Below are 20,043 nucleotides of genomic sequence, written 5' to 3' on the forward strand. Positions count from 1 at the left end.
ATCATGACCACGGTGCCCGTGCCTTCTCACCTCGGCCCGGGCGTGGTGGGTGACGCTCAGGGCACACAAGGCACGCTCCCGCCCGCCCATGGAGAGGCCGAGGACGGCAGCAAAATCCCACCGTAGCGCCCGCCGTGCGGCGGGGCGGGGGCCCGGGGGTGCTACCGCCAAGGCCTGGCAGCAGTGGGGCACGATGCCGGCGCACCTCGGCTCTGGCCCGCCATCCCGCACCCCAGCCCCGCGGGGCCCGGCCGCGGCTGTCACATGGCACGGGGAGGGGGCTGCGGCGGGGCGGGCCGTGCTTGGGGCTCCCCCGGCCGCGCGGAGGCGGGCTGAGGTGGCGGAAAGTTTGCGGAGTGGCTGGCGGCAGTGGCGGCGCTGCGGTCCCCTCCCGCTTTCTTTACTTTTTTTCTACACACCCGTCTCCCACCGCCTTCCCCCCTCAACGGTCGCTCCGGGGCATGAGCGGCAGCCGCCACCCGCGCTGAGAAGCAGGAGGTTGTGCCGCGCTCGGCTCTGTCAGTGGGGCGAACGCCAGGGACGGGAGCGCGGGCAGCGGCTCCGAGCCCGCCATGCTCCGCCGGCCCCGCTCGGCGCTCGCCGTCCTCCCGGCGCTGCTCCTGCTGCCGCTGCTGCTGGGCGGCCGCCCCGCCGCCGCCCGCTGCCCCGCGCCCTGCCGCTGCGCTGGGCACCTCGTCGCCTGCAGCCGCTTGGAGTTGAGCCGCCTGCCCGAGCGGCTGCCGCGGGGGGCGGTACAGCTGTGAGTATCGGGGCGGCGGGCTGCCTGGCGGGCTGGGGGTCTGCGTTCGCCCGCCCGCCATCTTCTGCCCCCGGAGCCGCGGACGGGCGGGCTTTGAGGAGAGCGCGGGTGTGGTGGCTGCAGCGAGGTGTAGGAGCGGGCAGCGCTGGGGCTGCGGCCGTGCTGTCAGCGGGCGCGGCGAGGTCGCCGGCGACCGCAGCGGGACAGCGTCCCTTGGGGCGGACTGCGGCCCCGGACGGTGGTGGCGATAAGCGCCCGGCTGAAATGGGCCTGGGAGCGCTGCTCAGTGTCGGAGAGGGCGAGGAAAAAGTTCTGTTGACTTTCTTGGACAACGTGCAGTAATCATTACGTTAACGCTGGTCGGTGTGTTGGGAAAGCTCCTGTCGGTTTTCTTCGTGCAGCTCTTCATTCCTGGGTAGTTTTGGCGCTGGCGATGGTGCGGGCCCGCTCGGCGCGGTGCCGCGCAGTGCCCGAATCCAGAGCAGCGCGAACTCGAGGGCTGAGGAAAAGTTACTTTCAGTGACAAACTTTTATAGAAAAAGCATAAATTAGGTCAGCTATCTAAAAGCTTGAAAATGGCCGAGGGACTTCTCACATTTGTTTTTAATCGCTTGTCACTGAAAGATCTTCTATATTAGTCCTATTAATTTTCTGTTACATTTTCAAAGCAGATCGAGATAAGGGCTTTAAAGTAAACAGGAAGACTTTCAATTAGTTGTGGCTAATTCTGTTCAATTGCCTCGTCTGGAGGTCATGCTGCTTTACTCATGAAATGTAGATGGCTGTATTGACACCATATGGAACTGAACACAGGCATGGCTCTGGGAGTTGAATATTTCCAGGGCTAGTGTACCAAAGTGTGAGGGGAAAGAAACTTTTTTTTTTCCCTTATGTGATTGAAACAATGTGCTTTACATTCAGCAACTGGTTTTGCTTTCTATTGTATTTCATTCCTCTTAGTTTTTTGAACGGTTTCAGTATGCCCACTTAAGTTTTCTGACAAAACCTAAGGATTTTGTTTTGATATAAGGTAAGCATTATAGTTTAATTTCTTAGCATACGTCAGTGCTGTTAAAATTCAGATGTGGTAAATAAAAAGGGGGAAAACACAGAACTTTTCATTTTTTTAGAATTGCTTTAAAAAGCATTTTTTGTTAGCAGTAATCCAAATTGTTTTTTTCCACTTATGTTCCCGAGAGACAATACAACACATTGCAGGGCTTTTTTTGTTAGCACAAGGGACATTTTCCTAATTAGAAATCCCTTGGTAGTGTAAATTGCCCTTATGTAAGTTCACATTCCTTTAAAAGTGTGAGAAAATAAGTTCCGCTTGTATAAATAAGCTTTGGTCTGTTGTAAGAAACCCTGCTGTGATTACTCATTGGACAGCTGTGTCACTTGCTTTTAAACTCACAGAAGGACATCTTTGTAGGTGTCACCAAACCATGTGGTCTGGCCACTTTTGTGTAAATATTTCTTTAGTTTGTGACAAATGCCTTAGAAGTACCCAGCTCTTTCTTCCTTCCCCTCTTAATAAGAACAAGGAAGAGTGTAGCCTTGTCTGTTACCTCCAGCTACCCCAGTACTTGGACCTGGGATTGTGCAATTTGGTAATTAGAGCGTTCAGCTTTACATAGGCAAAAAAAGTTTGACTACTTGGATTATTGTTGCAACAAACTGCACATTACAAATTGTAAAAGACTGTTTATGAATTTTATTGCTATATATCTGCTGTGTTTTCCATGAAACCCTGTAGTGGGTATAGCCAAAGGCTAGTAGTTTAATTGCAGGCTTTCCAGTCCTCTTGAGGAAACAACAACTTTTTTTACCACGTTCTTAACATACACAGGCGAGACCCCCAAGCAGGAGAGTTGAAGCTCTTCTGCCTGAGAAGGTCTAGGCCCATGTGAGGCTTTACACCTTCCTTTGCCCATTTGTACTCACCCATACGGAGAGTAGGTTTTCGAAACTCCTGCTGCTGGATACTTTCATGCCTTTTTTTTGTTCACATTCCCTGCTGAAATAAAATAAGTGACCTCAAAATGGACAAAGAGGGGAAAAAAAATGAACATGTCTGATGTCCCCTTCTTCTTGGTGGTAGGTGTGAGTCTACTGCGTTGTATGGAAGTGTCTTCACAAAGTGGAGTGTAAACAGGCTATAATTGCCAGCTTCACTGTGATTTTAGCTAAAAATGCCTTTTTCTATTACCTTGGCTTCATGAGAGGTAACAGTCTGCTGAAAACTGATAAACATTTATAATGGCTTTGTGTACAGATAGTTTTGAAGTTGGATTTCCATTTAATTCCACGATGTGTATCCTGATATTGCAAGAATGTGAGGTTGTTGGAGCTGGTGGAGGAGGAAGAGTGTTGAGCACTGGCCAGAGTCCTCCATGTGTGCAAACTCCCAGTGGCACTGCAGTACCCTTTGCCAGGTTCACTCAGGAATGCTAGAACTGTCGGTGGGGCAGGAGGGAAAGTCTGAAAAATGGTTTTCACTTGTGTTTGTATTACGTCTTTAGTATTTACATTTTGTAAATCCTCTAGTTCTCTACCACAATTGCCAGAAAAAAAAAAGCTGTATGGTTTTCACAGCCGTTTTTCAATATTTTCCAGACTAAAGCTTGAACATAGCAAGCTGATTTATGAGTCACTTTGGATCAGTGTCTTAAAACAGCTACAGCCTGGCTTTTTGTTTTTCAGCTCTGCTGATTTCTGCTGAATTAGCAGCTCTATAGGCCCCAGTGGGACTGATTAAGGAACTGTTGCTGGATTTGCATTTTAAAATTTGACTTGGGGCTCAGGTTTCTGAGTTCTCCAAGGAAGAAGATGATAATTGTGACTAAGTGTTGTAAATTAAGTTAGAGTCTAAAAGTTGTATCTATAAAATGTGTGAAGAAGCACTTGCTTTCTCCCTCTATGCATTAGTCTTCCTTTCACTTTTTAATCACACAAACATTTATGTACAGAGTTAAGTTTAGCTGGTGCTGGGACTTGTGAGTTACAAAAACTGGTCATACAAACATAATGGAACAAAGGAAATAGTTTCTTCCATAGAACAGATTATTTGGGGATAAAATCTATGGCATACTTTCTCAAGTGGAGGCAATTCTACTTAAATGTCCAATCACTTCTATTAGAAATGTGAGGAGAAGTAGAAGTATATATGCTTACTATTGCTATAAAGAATTTCTTAATAAGTAACTGATTCCTGACTTTTCAGAGTATGTTCTGTCTTCTATGACTTTCGAGATTCTAGTAGCAAAAGTAATCACAGAGGGAATTTTTTCCCCTCTTGTAATTTAGCTTTAACATACAGGGAAAGTTTAGAAGTGGAAAACACGTAGTAATAATGTTTGAACAATGTCAGTTCCATTTCTGTGAAGGAAAAATAGAATTTAATTTTCCAACTTTCTCTTCATACATGTTTTAAGGTATGTTGAGAAATGCATTGGACTGAAATCAACTTGTAGCTTTGCAAGTGGGATGATAGATTTTTATATTGTAAAAAATTGTGCCAATACAGTGCTTATAAGTTTGAAACACTTCTACAGGTTTATGCTTCACTTAGATTATTAGTAAAAGGCAAATATTTTAACTCTTGGTTCACTTTCAGCCACTCTGATTGAACTTAAAATGTAACTTGCAAGGCTTTTTTTACCGAATTTTCATGAAGTTTCCTATGCCAGTAGTACTGAAGTAATGCTTAATAAAATATGTATAGTACGTATTTTATGTAAGTATTGGTAGACAAGCATATATACTGTATGAAACAGGCAATTCAGTATTGTTTGGAGGTTGGGCATTTTTTGTTGGTTTTTTGCTTTGGGAATTTTTTTTTTCCATCTTGTGTTTGACAACCTGGTGTAAGTAAACCAGGCATAAGAAATTTTTATGTATGTATTTTTTAAAGTAGGTGCTACTTGGAAAATGTGAATGTATCTTTAGTGTTAAAAAACAAACACCAAAAAAAGTAGTTTGAAACCTAGTGTTAGTTACGCTCACGGTTGCCTTGATAGACTCCAGATGGATGTGAGCTTAAGCTATGAGTGAAAGTGTCTGGCTCCAGTGTGGTGATCATGCACAGCAGTGGTTGTAATTGCAGGATTTTTATAGTTTAAGGACTCTGCCAGATTTTTTTTTTAACATGTTTTAACTCCAGCAGAACAAATCTACTCACGTCTGTTACTGTCTGGTAGGTCCTTTAGGCAAACTTGCCTTAAATAAATCTTTTGCAGAGTTTTTAGGTGAAATGAAGAAATGCAGGTTTTTAGCACTAAAGTTGAAAGCTCTTTGTTGAAATAATTACTGATTCCTAAGTCTTTTCTGAAGCGTGAACAAAAGTAACATGTTAGGCACTAACAGCCATAACTTAACTGAATTTTGGCTGTTTATTTGCATAGTTCTTATAATCCCTACAGACTAAAGCCAAATATTGAATTAAGTTTAAGGGTGAAAACTGTCTCTACTCTGCCTTCAAGGACCAAGTTATATTTCTGTCTAGATTTTTGTATCAGATAGTTTTTCAGTATTTACACTTAAGAATGAAGTGTGAAAATTTCAAATCTGTGCAGGTAATGCCTTCAGATGTCAAACAAAGGGATTTTTCTCCAGTGTATGGCCTGGAGGATGTTTGCACTAGATCTTTAAGCAGTGAAAGATGCAGTCTCTAACTTTAGTGTGGTTAACCTAATATACAGGAGAGCTCAAAATCATAATGGTGGAGCTAAAATTAGTGGGCTTTTGAAAACATTGACACTGTATTGGTTTTCCATTGTTAAGAGGAAAATCTGTAGGGGTTTAGACACTTGAAAGTCAAGGCATTTATATTAGGTGCTTGAGTCCAGAGCTGAGTCTCTGAAAACATTCCCTCTGTGGCCACCTGAAGGTGGTGTAATTGTTCCCCTTCTGTAGGTGGCTCTCCCCCAGCCCTCAGCCCCTTCTTTTGTTCTGGAAGATGCCATTCACACCTGCAGCTCTGCCCTGTGCAGTCCTGGCTTGGGAAACACAGCACATCTTTTCCCTACCTGTGGCTTTGAACCAGGCTCTTGTGCCACAGCTCAGCAACTCACTGGGCCTGGTCCAGTTGGCTGGCTGAGAGCACACCTTACAGCTGAGTACTGGTGGTACCCCTCATAATACCCGTATGTGCCTGGGATTATTTTTTATGCTTAATTATTATTATTACTGGGGGATTTTTTAATTGCCCGCTGTAGGAGAGGACAAAAGTGGTGATGAAACTGTCCTGGCAACATTGAATGAGTCAGTTGGGAGAATCTAAAACCGTTTTACTATCCACATGTTCTGCTAAGGAAACCCAGGTGCCTGGCTGGGTTGCAGAATTCCACCTGTGTCTGAGGATGTGGAGTTACGGATGCAGGGAAACTGGAATTCTCTGGATCTGTGGGTTTTCAGGGCTTAGTCACAGAGCAGAACGTCTAGCACAGACCCTGAACTTGGCTTCGTTTAAGCCAGTTCTGGTCTGTGTGCAGAAGGGATATGCTGTTCATCATCTTTCTTCACTTCTGGAACTGTGGATGGAGAGTAGACACGTCCATGGCAGTCAGACCTGCGTTTGGTGTGCTCAGCACAGATGACTCTACTGAGTCATCTTACCCAGAAAAAGTGAGGAATCGTGTAGTTTCCTCATAGATTCAGCTTGGAATGACACTTGTGTGGCTTGGTGAGGACCCCAGCTGTGGTGGATGACTCTTAAGTGCTTAATTAGCATGGGGAAAAGTATCATGGAGTGTGAGCAATTTTTTTTTTCAAAAGGTTGCTTTTTAAAGCACCCTTTACCTGATACTACAGCTGCTCACTGCTGAGGTGTGCTGATTCATTTCTTTATGTGTCTGCATTACAAACTGGAGAATTTAAGAACTCAATAAAATAATGTCATTTTTGTTAGCTGGCTTGGATAAATGCAGTGTTTTAACTTGGAACAAATGCTTGCAGATGGCTGGATTGATGCTGGTGAGGTAGTGATAATCTAGTAGGGGAACAGAAAAGTGCACATTTTGGTGGATGAGTGATTGAGCAGGGGGAGGCCCTCAGCAGAGCTAGTCATGGTTACAAGATGAGTTGTGAGTCTGTACCACTTGTGCAGAGGTTTAGAGACGTACAGGTTTGAGTTCCTGCAGTTAGCTTTTCTGTCCTTTACTTTACAGTCACTCTTCTTTGTGTTACGTTTCCAGTACTTCTGAGGCTACAGCAAAAATTTCTTGGGACTCTTGTATAATGCCAAGTGTTTGAGAGGGTAAAGATGCATGCCACTGTAAGGAAAAATATTTCTTGGGGTCAAGAAGAAGTCTTTTTAGTACCTGACTTGTTTTGTAGCAAATGCTGCAAAGGTGTGAACAATTGCTTATAAGCTGCATCAGTATATACTGGGATCTTCAACATGGCACAAGCTACTTCTTCAAGGGTAATTAAGTGTGGTGTTAATATCACCAGTATGGAGACATCTTAAAACTCAGAATTAGCCCTTGCTATGTCTGTTTTCTTCTGCTGTTTCTTAAGATCACCATTAAATTTGGTTATGTGGGAATAGTGTGCAGAATTTTGTGGAAGCATGCAAATACAGTTGCGATTTATGCATGGTCGTCATGATGTATTTGTGAGCTCTGCATTGCTTTTGAGATGTGGGTGAAAAGAGTGAAATATTATGATTAACCCAAGGAATGAGACTACAGTGACTATTGTTTTTTGAATTTTCCTTGTCGAAGTAACCAAGAGGTTGTTATAGCCATGTTTTTTTGTTGTGAGGGGATGTGGGAGAGTGGTTGTTGGTGTATCTGAGTCAAAATCTTAAGATGTTTTCCATGGGTCCTATGTACATTCCAATGAACAGTTCTATATTGTTTAGAGATAGTAGGAATTCCTTTGACACTGCTAGCAGTGATCAAGGTATTTGTATTTGTATATTTATATCTTGTGTAAGCAAATAAGTTTGTTATAATTTTGCTAATAAAAGGAATCTTTTTATGTACTTGGAGACAAGTGAGAACATAATTTGGATGAAATTGCACTGCTTTACCTGATATCTTATGGGAAAACTGACAGGGTGTTTATTTTTGTAACCTCATAGAGACTTAAGTCACAACAAATTATCTTCAATCAAGACCAGTATCTTGGATCACCTTCACAGTCTTCAGGAAGTGTAAGTTAATTTGTCTTAATTAAAAAACATACCAAAACATAAACCCCAACCAAAAATACCCAACCTGTGTTTGTGTATGCTAATTGTATAGTTATTTCTCTAGGGATGGTTGCTTGAACAACAAAGATACTTGCTGTTCTGATATTTCACATTAAGTGAAACTGGAATTATTTTTTAATTTCAAGGTGACACAGTTCAGCAGTTTAGCAAGTCCAACGTACATCTGATTAACATCAAAGTTAACTCTCCCTTTTGTAATATTAATAGGAAGTTGAACAACAATGAACTGGAGATCATTCCGGATCTGGGACCAGTCTCGGCAAATATAACTCTTCTGTCTTTGTAAGTAAATCTTACTCTTGTCCCTGGTTAGTGGAACTGACTCTACAAGGTTCATGGAAATATGTGCATTACAGAGATTAAAGTAAAATAATTGGAAATAGAGCAGCTTGTGGTTAGGAATTGATTATGTCATATTATTTAGTAGTTCTTTAAAATGTGTATAATTGAGCTTAATCCTTGTAGTTTTTGTGCTTCCCAAATACAAAGACTGCATTAGAATTAATTTATGTTGTGGTAGTACCCAGAAGCCTCAGTCCTGTTGTGCTAGGCACTGTACAAGTGTCTGTAAATGTTACACAAACTCGTACAGTGCTGTCTTTAAAACAAGACTTGTACTCTGTCGTTGTGCATCTTGGTTGAGATCCTGATGTGTTAAATCATGGCAGAATTCCATTAATTTCACTGGATGATACAGGGAAATCCCCTCACGATGCAGCTTCAGAACAGGTATCTAGGTTAGAAGATACTGTGCCAATGTCTTGAAAAATTTTTTTGGAGCCCATTTTATCGTGTGGCACATTTTTTTTTTTTTTTTACTGCAGTTAATACATAAAATTGTGACACATGATTGTGTCCATGTTCATTGCATTTCATGAAAGAAATGAGTAGGTTACTTGGTGTTCATTTGTAATGTGAGTATAAAGTTGTAAAAGGCATATAGAGCCCATAAACAAAAAAGTTGATTTTAAAGGAAATCTTATTTGTGATATTGTAACGATAAATTAGTTGGATTTCTTTTCTGTGATTTAGTTTCAATAAACTGTTGAAGGAAGGTGTAGAAAAGTAGTCACTATCATACTATTAGTTAGAAAAAAAGACCTGATTTTCATGTGTGGGATTTGTGTTTTATCACTGGGAATCTAAAGTGTCTAAAGTTAATAATATGTAGCCCTCTGGCCAAATCCTGTCCTTGAATACAAATTACAAGTTACTTTTCTTGAAGAATTCTGAAGGGTTAAAACAATACAATAAACTTTGGAAAGCTGTTCAGTTAATTAAATTGATCACTATTCAATTGCTTACATCTGGTGATTTATAGGGGTTTGTTTTTTCTCTAGGCCTAGGTCAGCCAAGTCAGCTGGTGCAGCCGCTGTGTCTGGGCTGCTCTGTTTGAATAAGAACTAAGTGACATTTGATACTGATGTGGTTTCTTACAGATCAGAATCAGAAAGGAGTGAAAGAAAAAGCAGATGGTGTCTGACAAATAACTGTTGAATTTAAGCACATATTTTATTTTTGCAGTAGCACTGGCATAACTTTTACACTGGCATAGCATTCAAGCATCTAATTGATCTAAAATTTTTATTTCTTAAATACGTATATATATATTTTTTTTTCTAGAAATGTTAGCATAATAAAGTGGTTTATATAGTTTTACTTTATTTCTGAATTCTTAGTATTTCTCCTTCTTATGGAAACTCAGCAATTGTTGTTTAGAGGAAGCTAAAATCATTCTTTTGCAGCTGTGCAAAAATTTTGGTATTCCTTTGAGAGAAAAAATAATTATCAGTCGCTGTTGAATTGTTTGTTTCATATCCTTATGTCCATGGCTTGGGACATTTACTCAGGCAGTCAAACATGGAAAAATCTTTGTTAGATCTGTGCTATGCACTGTATATTCTAGCACTTGAAAGAAAAATAAGTATTTTCTAAAAGTTTTTATCCCACTACTAATGCAGTTAAAGTTGCTCTGGTTGGGTGTTAACTGGTTTTCATTCTAATTCTGTGTGTGGATAAGGAGATTACTGAATGTAACTGTGCTACGGCTGAGATTTAATACCTATTCTACAACTACAGCAGAGATTCCTGGAGTTTAATATGGCAGAAATAAGTACTTTATTGTTTTGTGTTAACTTACGAATTCTAATCTACAGTAGTTAAGATAACTGTTTGTTCTGTATCAAAACATATGAACATAGGACATAAAATTAGAGTTGTATTGTATTGTCCAAAAATAAATCATCTTGTCTCTTTTGCACAGCTTTTCTTTAAACCTAGAGTAGAATCACAGAATTGTTTAAGTTGAAAAAGACCTTTAAGATCATCAGGTTCAGCCATTATTTCAGCACTGTCAACCACTAAACCATGTCTGTTAAAGCCACATATGCACATCTTGTAAATACTTCCAGAGATGGTGACTTAATCCCTTTCCCTTTGCAGCCTGTTACAATGTTTCACAACCTTTAGCATGATGAAATTTTCCCTAATATCAGTCTAAACATTCCATGACACAACTTGAGGCCATTTTCTTTTGTCCTATTGCTTGTTACTTCAGAGAGGAGATTTGGCTGAGATCCTGATGTGTTAAATCATGGCAGAATTCCATTAACTCCCACCTCGTTCCAGGTAGTTTAGAGAGCAATAAGGTCTCCCCTGAGCCTCCTGTTCTTATTGGTTGGATATTATTTATGTAAAGATATTAAACTTAATTTCATAGAAAATAGTATAAATAAAGAGAAATAAACATACAGCTGTTTGGCATAAAAATATATACGGTATTGTGGTAGCATGAATGGACAAATAATCTAATGCTAGGGTTTCTTTTAGAAGGGAAAAAATGTGTGTATTTGGTTTTTCTGTGGTGGACGTTACTTGAAGGGATTGAATTGAGCTGATTTAATATATCTTAAGTCATGTGAAGAGAACACATATGGAACAATTAGAATAAAAGTTTTAGAGTCACTCTTCAGAGAAACATCTGATGACTTTCTCCAGGATTTTAAACTTCTATAAGAAAGGGGGTTGTGAAGCCTTTCCAAAGCAAACCACTGTTTCCATGTTGAGTCTTTGTTCTGGCTTTCAAGTGATAGCGGAAAAGAGGGCGATAGTCTTCTAGACTTGATTACACTTTTTATGAGATACATCTATGTTGGTTCATTACTGTCAGTTGAAAAGCCAGCTGTTTTTTTTTTTCCAAGGAATCTTCAAGGAATGCTGTGGAAGCAATACCCTCTTTTCTTGCCAATATCTTCATTGTTGAAGAAGCTCTATTACAAGTTTTTTTCTTTCATTTGTGAAGAATTCTCACTGAGTTGGGGACCCTTGGAATTTTACATGTTCTGCAAGAATTTTCTTGCCCTGCAGAGGAAATTACACTGCTGATATGTCTCCATAATAGTGCAGGTATCCCCACACAGCCATGTATGTCTGAATTCTTCGAAGGATATAAACAAGCATGAGTGGATTATCGTGTTAGTCCACTTTCCACTTTTGGAGCTACCTCATTTCTAGATATCAAATTGATATTTTATCTACATGAGATATTTACATACTAATGAATTATTCAGGATAAACATACCCAGAGCAGGAGATGATCCCAGTCTCATGGTCCCAGTCTGTCTGTAACATGAAACAGCAATGCTAATATTTTGTTTTTAGCAATGCCAGTTGAGGGTTGAGCATCTTGGAAATGAAAAGTGTCAGGCAGGCACACCCCCTCACCACCACCCTGGGAGATGCGTCAGTGTGAAGGAGTGAGTATACAAGGATGTTCAGGCACACTCTCGTTACATGGCTGGAGATTTACCTGTGATTTTATTCATGTGATGAGTATATATCTTGTTAGAGCTTGTGAGCCTCCTGGGAATCTGGATACTACTGTGAGCTACATGGGTAGTAGTTTGGGGTATATCTGGTCAGGAAGTGCAGGTCAAGTCTCTGAAAATTAAATTGCAGGGTGTTCTTTTTGCACAGCCACCGAGCCCTTTTATATAACCTTCTATAAGAGAAAGCATAAAGAGAGCAGTATACGAAGGAAGAGGGAAGTTAGGGTATTTGCCGGAGATTGTTAGCATAATAGCTCTAGCCAGGAGGTCAGGTCCCCCACGTGCTGGCAACATAAGCTTTTGAGAAGAGTATTGGATTTAACAACTGCTTACCACAGGTATATAATGTGTAGACAGCCCACATGCGAATGTAAGCGTATTTATCTATCCCTGGAAGTAAAATATGTTAGAAGTTTTCTAGTTTGCATTCCTGAAGTAAATGTAAAAACAGTTAAATTAATGGAGAATTGCTTTAAATTTTTGTAGTAGAGAATTATTCATTTCTTGGAGAAAAAACAGTTTCCTTTTTGCTGTTCCAAGATAGATGGAATGCTTTTGTATCAGGTACAAAAATGGGCACTAATGCCCATTCTAGGAGAACAAGCAAAAGTTCTGAGAATTGTTTCCATTCTAATGACATTGCTTATTCAAAATGTACCAGTTCTGTCTTGTTTATCCTAAAAATCTGCCTGAACCAGAGATCTTGACATGAGAAGAAAACCAATACTGCCTTTCAGATCTATTGCGGTTGTAGTTTTGGACCTAGGGGAAAAATCCAGAAACAGATTGAAACCAAATAGTGTAAGTACAATAGCCTTGTCTAGAAGTCCTTTTTGGTGTTTTAACTACCAGCTACTTTTGCACAGGGGTTTTACTTTAAAATTCTTCCAAAAATGTTGACTACTTCTAATGTTACTAGTACTTTGTAAGGAAGAGACTGATTTGCAAATTCAGCAATGTTAGGTAAGATTTTGTTTAAGGATATACAGTTTAAGTAAGAAACCCATGCAACTTTTACTTGGAGAATTTTAAAAAAATACGTAGTTGTCGACACAGTCCAACATCATCAGTACACTTTATCCTTGAGTACTGTAAAAAATGGAAGATAGCAGTGACTACAGAGGCAGAACAGCTTTGACTATTGAAGTATCCTGTCTCTCCAACTAGAATTTATTGTTCTTATCTAAACATATGTGTAGAACTATGTTTTAAAACCCCCATGTTTCTCATTGCCCACATCCAGGATATGTTCTGTAGTAATGCACTTGTAGTCAGTAGAGACTAGAAGAGCTGTACACGCACAAGTCTTTATTGCATATAGTGAAATTCTAACATTAGAGTAGTTTTCAAGAATGGAGTGTTAAATAGACTTGTAATTTTACAGTTTATTGGAGATATTTTATTTAAAGGCACTAGAGCATATGGTGTAGGTGATTCAAGTTGTTACGTTGTAAAGACTGATGGTGTTAGTCTAGAGCAGAAACAAATATTTGATCGTAGAAAAGCCAAAGATGAAAATGTAAAAGTCGTGGTGTGGAAGTTAAAGGGTGCATGAATGATTCGCAGTTTAGGAATGTTTTTCAAGTCTTGCATTAATGTGTGTTTTATATTAGGTTCCTGCTTCACTTTTTTTTTAGAATATGAAATCTTCTGTTTGTGAGAGACATAACGAAAATGTGATATGGTAGAGGTTTTTCTCTGCTGTGCTGGGGGAATCCTCCAACTCTATCTGTACAGGAAGCCTTTAAGGCAGGGGCCATTCACTTTTGAGTTCAGAGATACTTAAAAGTGATGCCAAAATTGAGGCAGTTTTTTGAAATGTGGCCATGTGTTTGTTAGACGATGAACAGAATCCACAAGCCACTTCTCTGAAGGTTTTCTACAGCCTTTAGCTTGTAATGTATTTCTGTCAGTATGTGCTGAATTTAAATTTACTGACTTTGAGGATGTATCTTGTATCCTGGATGTTTAAAATGGTAAATGAACAAAAAGTACTTACAGAAAAGGTCGGGAGATAAATACAGGACAACAGAACTGTAAAGTAGCTAGTCCTCGGTGACTGCACAGGTCGCAAGTTTTCATAGTAAGAAAAACTATTTCAGCTTTAAATTTAGCTTTCTGATCAGCCATTACAAAATTAGCCTGGTTACTTATCTTACTTTATGCACAAACATAGTTACTGAAGAAAGGTGACAATTAATCCCTTCTACTATTGCAAAGGGTTTTTTTTTGTTTTTGTTTTTAGTATTGTGTGTTCCTTTCTGTTTAAAGTGTGGAAAAGTGTATTTATGTATGTTATTTGATAATGGGCATCCTGGATCAGGCTTCATATAATTATACTGAGAAATAAAATTCAGTTGAAGCAAACACCCAAATCATGCATTTGTCCCAGCTGACAGTGTGGAAATAAGAGTGATAGTTTGCACTTTGTGGCAGTTACTTAAAGCTCCGTGAAAGGCCTGCATTACAGAAGGATAGGTATGAGGAGTTTGCCTGTGTCATCTCACAGTGGTCTGGGAGTGAAAGCTGTGTGTAAAATCCAGGGAACGCTGTCTCGGTATGCAGTTAGAAAGCTGCAGTCACAAGAAAGATGTTTAGATGAAACTCCTGAAAATGAAAGCTTACATTCACTAGGAGTGAATGCCTTTCCCTTCTATGCTTGCCAGAGAAAGTGGTATTGTTTGTTTATAAAGCTAGCATACTAAACTGGAGTCTGGATCCCAGTATGAAGAAAACATTGGTCAAATACTTTACATCCTTGTCATCTCTTCAGCTACCACTTTATTATGGGAAGGATTAAGATTTGGACACTGCCTGGAAGAGTATGTTTTGAAGAAGGATTGAAAGAAGGGATAGAGGAATGCCAGACCGGGCTTCAGGCATAAGGCTACTTGGAGAATGTCCCAAAACAGAGTGGTGGTAAACCATGTGTGACTTGGTCTGAAGTTGTTAGCAAAAAGCTTGAGCGAGGAACTTACTGGAATTAGTTCTTGCAGTCTTTGACATTTGGTGTGGAGACTTAAGAGGAAGTAAATGAAAGAATTTGTAAGGAAACCTGACTTAGTCAGACTTACAGACATGGAAACTCAATTTTTATGACAGCAATTTGGGCTGAATGATGGGAAAGAGAAGAAGTACATAGAAACCCGGAGTTTGTTGTAGCAAAAATCGTGTGAGTGAGAGCCTAGATTAATACTTTTGCAATGAGAATGGAAAGGAATGCAAATTTTATGAGCTATTTGCAGTGGATAAATCTGTCATGATTTTCTGATCAGAGTGGTAAAGGAAAAGGTGAATTAAAAAGAACTGGAATGGACTACAAAAACAGAGAGCTCTGTTCTGATAGGACAGAATGGAAGAGTGGTAGGAATTTTACAGAGGAGTGGGGCATATGATCTAGAAAGTGAGAGAAGTGAGAATGAAAATGAGAGGTCAGGCATAAGTGTTTGGATTATATTTTAGAGAATTGGTGGTGGTGATTGCAATAGAGCAGTAAAATCACTTGTGCCTTGAGTGAAAGAGAAGTGGATGGGTGAACATTGCTTACCTTGAATGATTGAAGTTAGGGGTACATCTAGAGGGGTGTGCAGTCTAAACTGCCTAGACTTTTGGTCTGCACCCTCTAAAAGGGAGCGTTGCTCTCTAACGATAAAGAAGGTGTTTTTACTTAGGAACTCTATACATTAGATTAAAAAGATGATTTATAATACTCAAGGGCACTATGCTGATGTTATCTAGGTCGTATTTAAAATTTTCCAAGATTTTAGTATTAACTAACTGTCACACAGCTCACCAAGTCTGCAATGGGCTATTCCTGTTGTGAGCTTTTGCCAAAATAGTTATGCTTGCATTGCTTTTGTTTATAGTTGTTAAAATAAAGGGATGAATTTACACATTCACTTGCCTATCACATGCTAAGTAACTTGTGATTACTTTGGAAAAGTCAGAAAACTGAATTGGAAACAGACATCAGGGTATTAAGAAGAGAGTTTGGAAGGAAAATTTAATTAGTTGCATATTGGTACTATGACTGGAATCAGAAGAGAATTGTTATGGAAGTATGAAGTATCATGTGTTTGAAAGTTTGGATTTGTCTCTTTGTTTTTGATGAGGAAAATGTATCTGATCACAGAGTTGTTTCAGTCTGCGTCTTTCCCCTTTCACAGTTTATGTTTGATTTGGGAATCAATAAACCTTTGGTTTCAAGTTTTGCACAGGGTATCAGTATCCTACAGAGTTCTGAGTTTTCTTTTTTTGTTATGCCTGTGTAATATAAAAAACACAAAATATAAAACCAGAGTCTTTCTGACATCTGGCTTGAAAGAGGACTGAGAGGCATGGATCATGGAATGAAGGAGACCTTCAAAAGAAGGAGCAACTGCTTGCTGCGAGGAAGGCAGGAAGCTCATGTGTGAGAGAGGCATCAGACTTGTAAACATATCAGTAGAACTGGAAGTGAGACAGAATCTGGGCTCTATTTCTGCTTACTTTGTCTTGGAGAAAAAAGAGTTTCACTTGAAATACTTCTATGACTATCACTTGCAAATATTAAAAAAAAAAAAAAAAAAAAAAAAAAAAAAACCAGACTTTCTTAATTCAGTCCAGTTGGGTGTCTTAATGGTGAGAAGAGCATGTAGTCCCATTCATATCAGAGGCTGCTTTTTTGTAAGGGTTGTGTTCTGCTTAAAACTAAAATTTCAGTATTTTAAATAATGTGATTGTTCATTAAAATGTTGCCCAGTATTCACATGAGTAGAAAGTGAAGAAAAAGAGAACATTTTTGCTCTTGAAGTAGTAGTTACTGAGGCTCTTCTAAGGGTTAAGAGTTCCTTAAAACTGTCCAGTCTTATCATAAAAGTCACAAGATATGTATCTTCCAGCACTTCCAATCCTTTGTATTTAACATAGTTTGTTTTTTCTTTTTGCTTCAGTTTTCTTCCACACAGTATGTTTGCATCATTGCTCCCAAAGGAGTTTGGGATAGGAGGAGGGGGACTGCAAGAAAGAATATGCCAACTATATGAATATGATGTCAGCTAGTGAATGATGGGAAGAACAGGTGAAAAACCCAGAAAAATTTAAAAGGAGGCTGTTAGTTGTAGTGGCACACAGTGGAGACCACCTAGAAGGTGCTCAGATGTGGACAGTCATGTTGGGTTTGTAAGGATTCTGATATGGATGCCTCCAAAAGCTCTAATCTGGTCAGACTATGCATCCATGAACTTCTGTGTCTCGGCCTCAGCACTGGTCAGAAAGATGCATCCAGTCCTAGCAGAAGGCTTTTTTTTTTTCCTCTTTACTCTTTTTTTCCAGCAGGAGATTCCACTATGGTTTAATTTGCCTTTTTGTGATTCAGATTATTCTGCTTCTCTGGGCTTAGTTGAGGGTGGGGAGGTAGTGTATTAGTCCAGTTATACACATATGTTAAGACAGTTACTTTATATCTAACAGTTGTGCAGAGCAGGCTGCATGGTCTCTTCTCTAAAGCTCTCTTTCTATACAACTTGTTTTTTACTGGGTTGCTCCACCTCCAGGCTCCTACACATACCTCCTTGTCAGGATAGTAGGGTGAGATCCAACAAAGTTTTTAAAATGCTGCAGATCAGGATACAGCTGGAAGAAAAAGTTAATACTGGAAGTGCAAGAGTGGTTTTTTGTGCTGAGATTTCAAAGAGAAACAAAAGACAAGACTTCAGGTCCTAATCTGTTCCCACCTTGGATTTTCCATGTTACAGTGTGCATGATGAGTTACAATGCATCAGGACCATGAAGCTTATGTGGATATTTTTCTGAGGTAGAAAACATTTCATACTGACAATCTTTATCAAGAGACAGTATGACTACCTCATAGCTGTAAAAACTGGGGGAATGGGGGGGGGTGGTTGTTTCAACATTTAGGAGCTTTTGTATCTGAAAGGCATTAAGTAGATGCTCAACAAAATGGATACAGAAGTTTCTGACGTGCTTTTTATTTCCCCAGAGTGAGGAAAGTACAAGTGATTATGTCAGATACATGGCAGCTGGTTATATAGAACAAATCTTAAGATCAGGATTAAGAGGGCTGTTACAGGATTTCAGACCTATTGGTACGTTTCAAGTCCTGAATGTTGAGGAGGAAAGCTAAGGTTTCTCATACCCATAGTGAAAAACTGGTATTCTCTCTCAAACTGGTATTCGCACAGGGTTATATAAAAGTAATTAAAGCAGGCTGTATGCACTCATGGTTGTTGGTTTGTGGGGTTTTTTGCTGTAAGTCAGGGTGAAGGCACTCAAATTGCAAAAGGCACGTTTAAATTCTTGTAGATATTTTTGGTGGGTTTATCTGCATTCCTTGGTGCTCCTGCTGCTTTTGCTGTAACTGAAGAAGTTGTAAGGAAGCTGTAGCATGTTGCTAGTCTTTTCACATAGAGAAATTGTTATCAAATTGCTGCAGGTTCGTTTCTGGGCAAACTTGATGTGCTGGTTTTCTTGTTGCAGGGAATCTCTGTTTCATCTCGCTTGAAGGCCTGTGAAATTAAACCAGTGAAGTGTATGCAGCTTCTTTTGTCTGAACACAGCAACAGTACCATCTCACAGGAGATTTTCCTTTGGGTTTTCTTACCCCCACCCTCCTCTCAGTGAAAAAACTTACGGCATTGTGTCCACATTTGTGCTCTTTGGTTCTGTCTTGATAGTTAGATAGGCTTGTGTTTTCAAACATGTCCTTGACTAATTTTGATGATGATTTGGTAGTTTGGAGGAGGGTGATACACTATTCTATTCAATTTGCTTAAGCAATGATTATGAAAAAAAATCAAATCAGAGTTAAACTTTCTCATTTCAACTGAAGTTGGGTCTTAAAGTAGAACTACTTGGATATCTTCAGTGCTGAATAGTCTTCCAGATGTGAATTATTATACTTACATTCTTTTGAAGAGAAACTGGACTAGGGTGTTGGAGCAATAGGGAGTGAGCTGTTCAGCTATTTTGCGACTGAGTAACTTCTACAAATATGATTAAGCAGGAAGGTACAGTGAGGGAGGGCTGGTTTGATTTTGATTGTGGGATGGACTAGGACTATGATGTGTAGTGCAGTTTCAGTGAGCAAAAGGAGTCGCTTGTCTCTCCTCAATGTGGCCTTACCATCTCAAAAAAAAGAAAAATGTTCCTGAAGCAAACAAGTTGCAGGTTTTTTTGGTGGTTTTTTTTTAAAATCTTAACTTTATTTTTGCTATACTTGCCCTTCAATATGGCAGCTGATGTTGTTGTAACTTGGTCTGTGTCAGGTAATGTGCCAGTTGGTGTAAGTGCTACTCTGAAGATGGTGTAAGAGTTTTATTCGGTTCCATTAGGTCCAACTAAAGTTTGTAATACAGGGGCTATTATCCTGCCAGTTGTGAGGAATTTCTGTTTTATGGAGCAATGCTGACACAAAGACAGTACTGTGCAAGCCGTCTTATAACTGAACACTTTCACACTGCAATTTAGGAGGTGGCCAGTTCAGGAAATTGCTGGCTTCTGCTGGAGCACACTTTTACTGCAAGGAAAAATTTATTCATCACTGAAGTAATTGGCAGTTTTAATACCTTTTAGTAATTACCTTGTAAACAAACTAATGCATAAAGGCAAGGCTCTATGACCTGTTACGTTATCTAACTCACATTCTTATTTGGCCGGTGGAACTGACACAGGGTGGTGGTGTTTGTTGTTGTTTTTTATTAAAGTAATTTGTTTCCATTTATTATAAATACTTTCAGCTAAGAGTTAAATAATGCAGTGTACGTATACCAGACGGCCTAAGGAATGAAACATGATACAAGCTCAGCATTGGAGGGGCTGCAGGATCACTTACCCATTCCCATATGTGGTCAGAAAGCCCATTAATCTCACTTCTGGATCAGTTTGTGAGTTACGACTTCTTTGTCTTGAGCAGTAGTTCCCCCACACCCCTTGAATATATGAGAGTTGTCCATGCTACCCTAATATCTGGCATACTATTTGATCCATAGCAAGTATTTACAGTAAAGGTAAACACCTTCCAGAATTAATATTCTTGTTGATAGTTTTACTAAAATTGCTTTTGCCTGCAATCTCTAGGATCTGGGAAAAGTTCCTAAATCTGTGTAATTATCAGACAAGGTATAGAATGTACCACAGCTAGAATGACTTGAACTTACAAGGTAACAAGAATTATTTCAGGTTACATTTGTTTAATTGGTTGTGATCTGCTTTCCCCTGTGTAGTGGTAGCCCTGAACA

General features: G+C 39.6%; 1 protein-coding gene across 1 annotated transcript in view; it reads left to right on the plus strand.

Moving 5' to 3' along the window:
- The first annotated feature begins 383 nt into the window (after window positions 1-383).
- LRIG3 (leucine rich repeats and immunoglobulin like domains 3) overlaps window positions 384-20,043 on the plus strand; it is a 38,476-nt gene continuing 18,816 nt past the window's right edge. The window contains exons 1-3 of the mRNA XM_041411250.1: window positions 384-760; window positions 7,848-7,919; window positions 8,187-8,261. Of these exons, the coding sequence (XP_041267184.1) occupies window positions 573-760; window positions 7,848-7,919; window positions 8,187-8,261 (335 nt within the window). The 5' untranslated portion in view covers window positions 384-572. The remainder of the gene's footprint in view (window positions 761-7,847; window positions 7,920-8,186; window positions 8,262-20,043) is intronic.

Source organism: Onychostruthus taczanowskii, unplaced genomic scaffold (assembly GCF_017590055.1).
Source record: "Onychostruthus taczanowskii isolate IOZ18803 unplaced genomic scaffold, ASM1759005v1 scaffold35, whole genome shotgun sequence".
Classification (NCBI taxonomy): Eukaryota; Metazoa; Chordata; class Aves; order Passeriformes; family Passeridae; genus Onychostruthus; species Onychostruthus taczanowskii.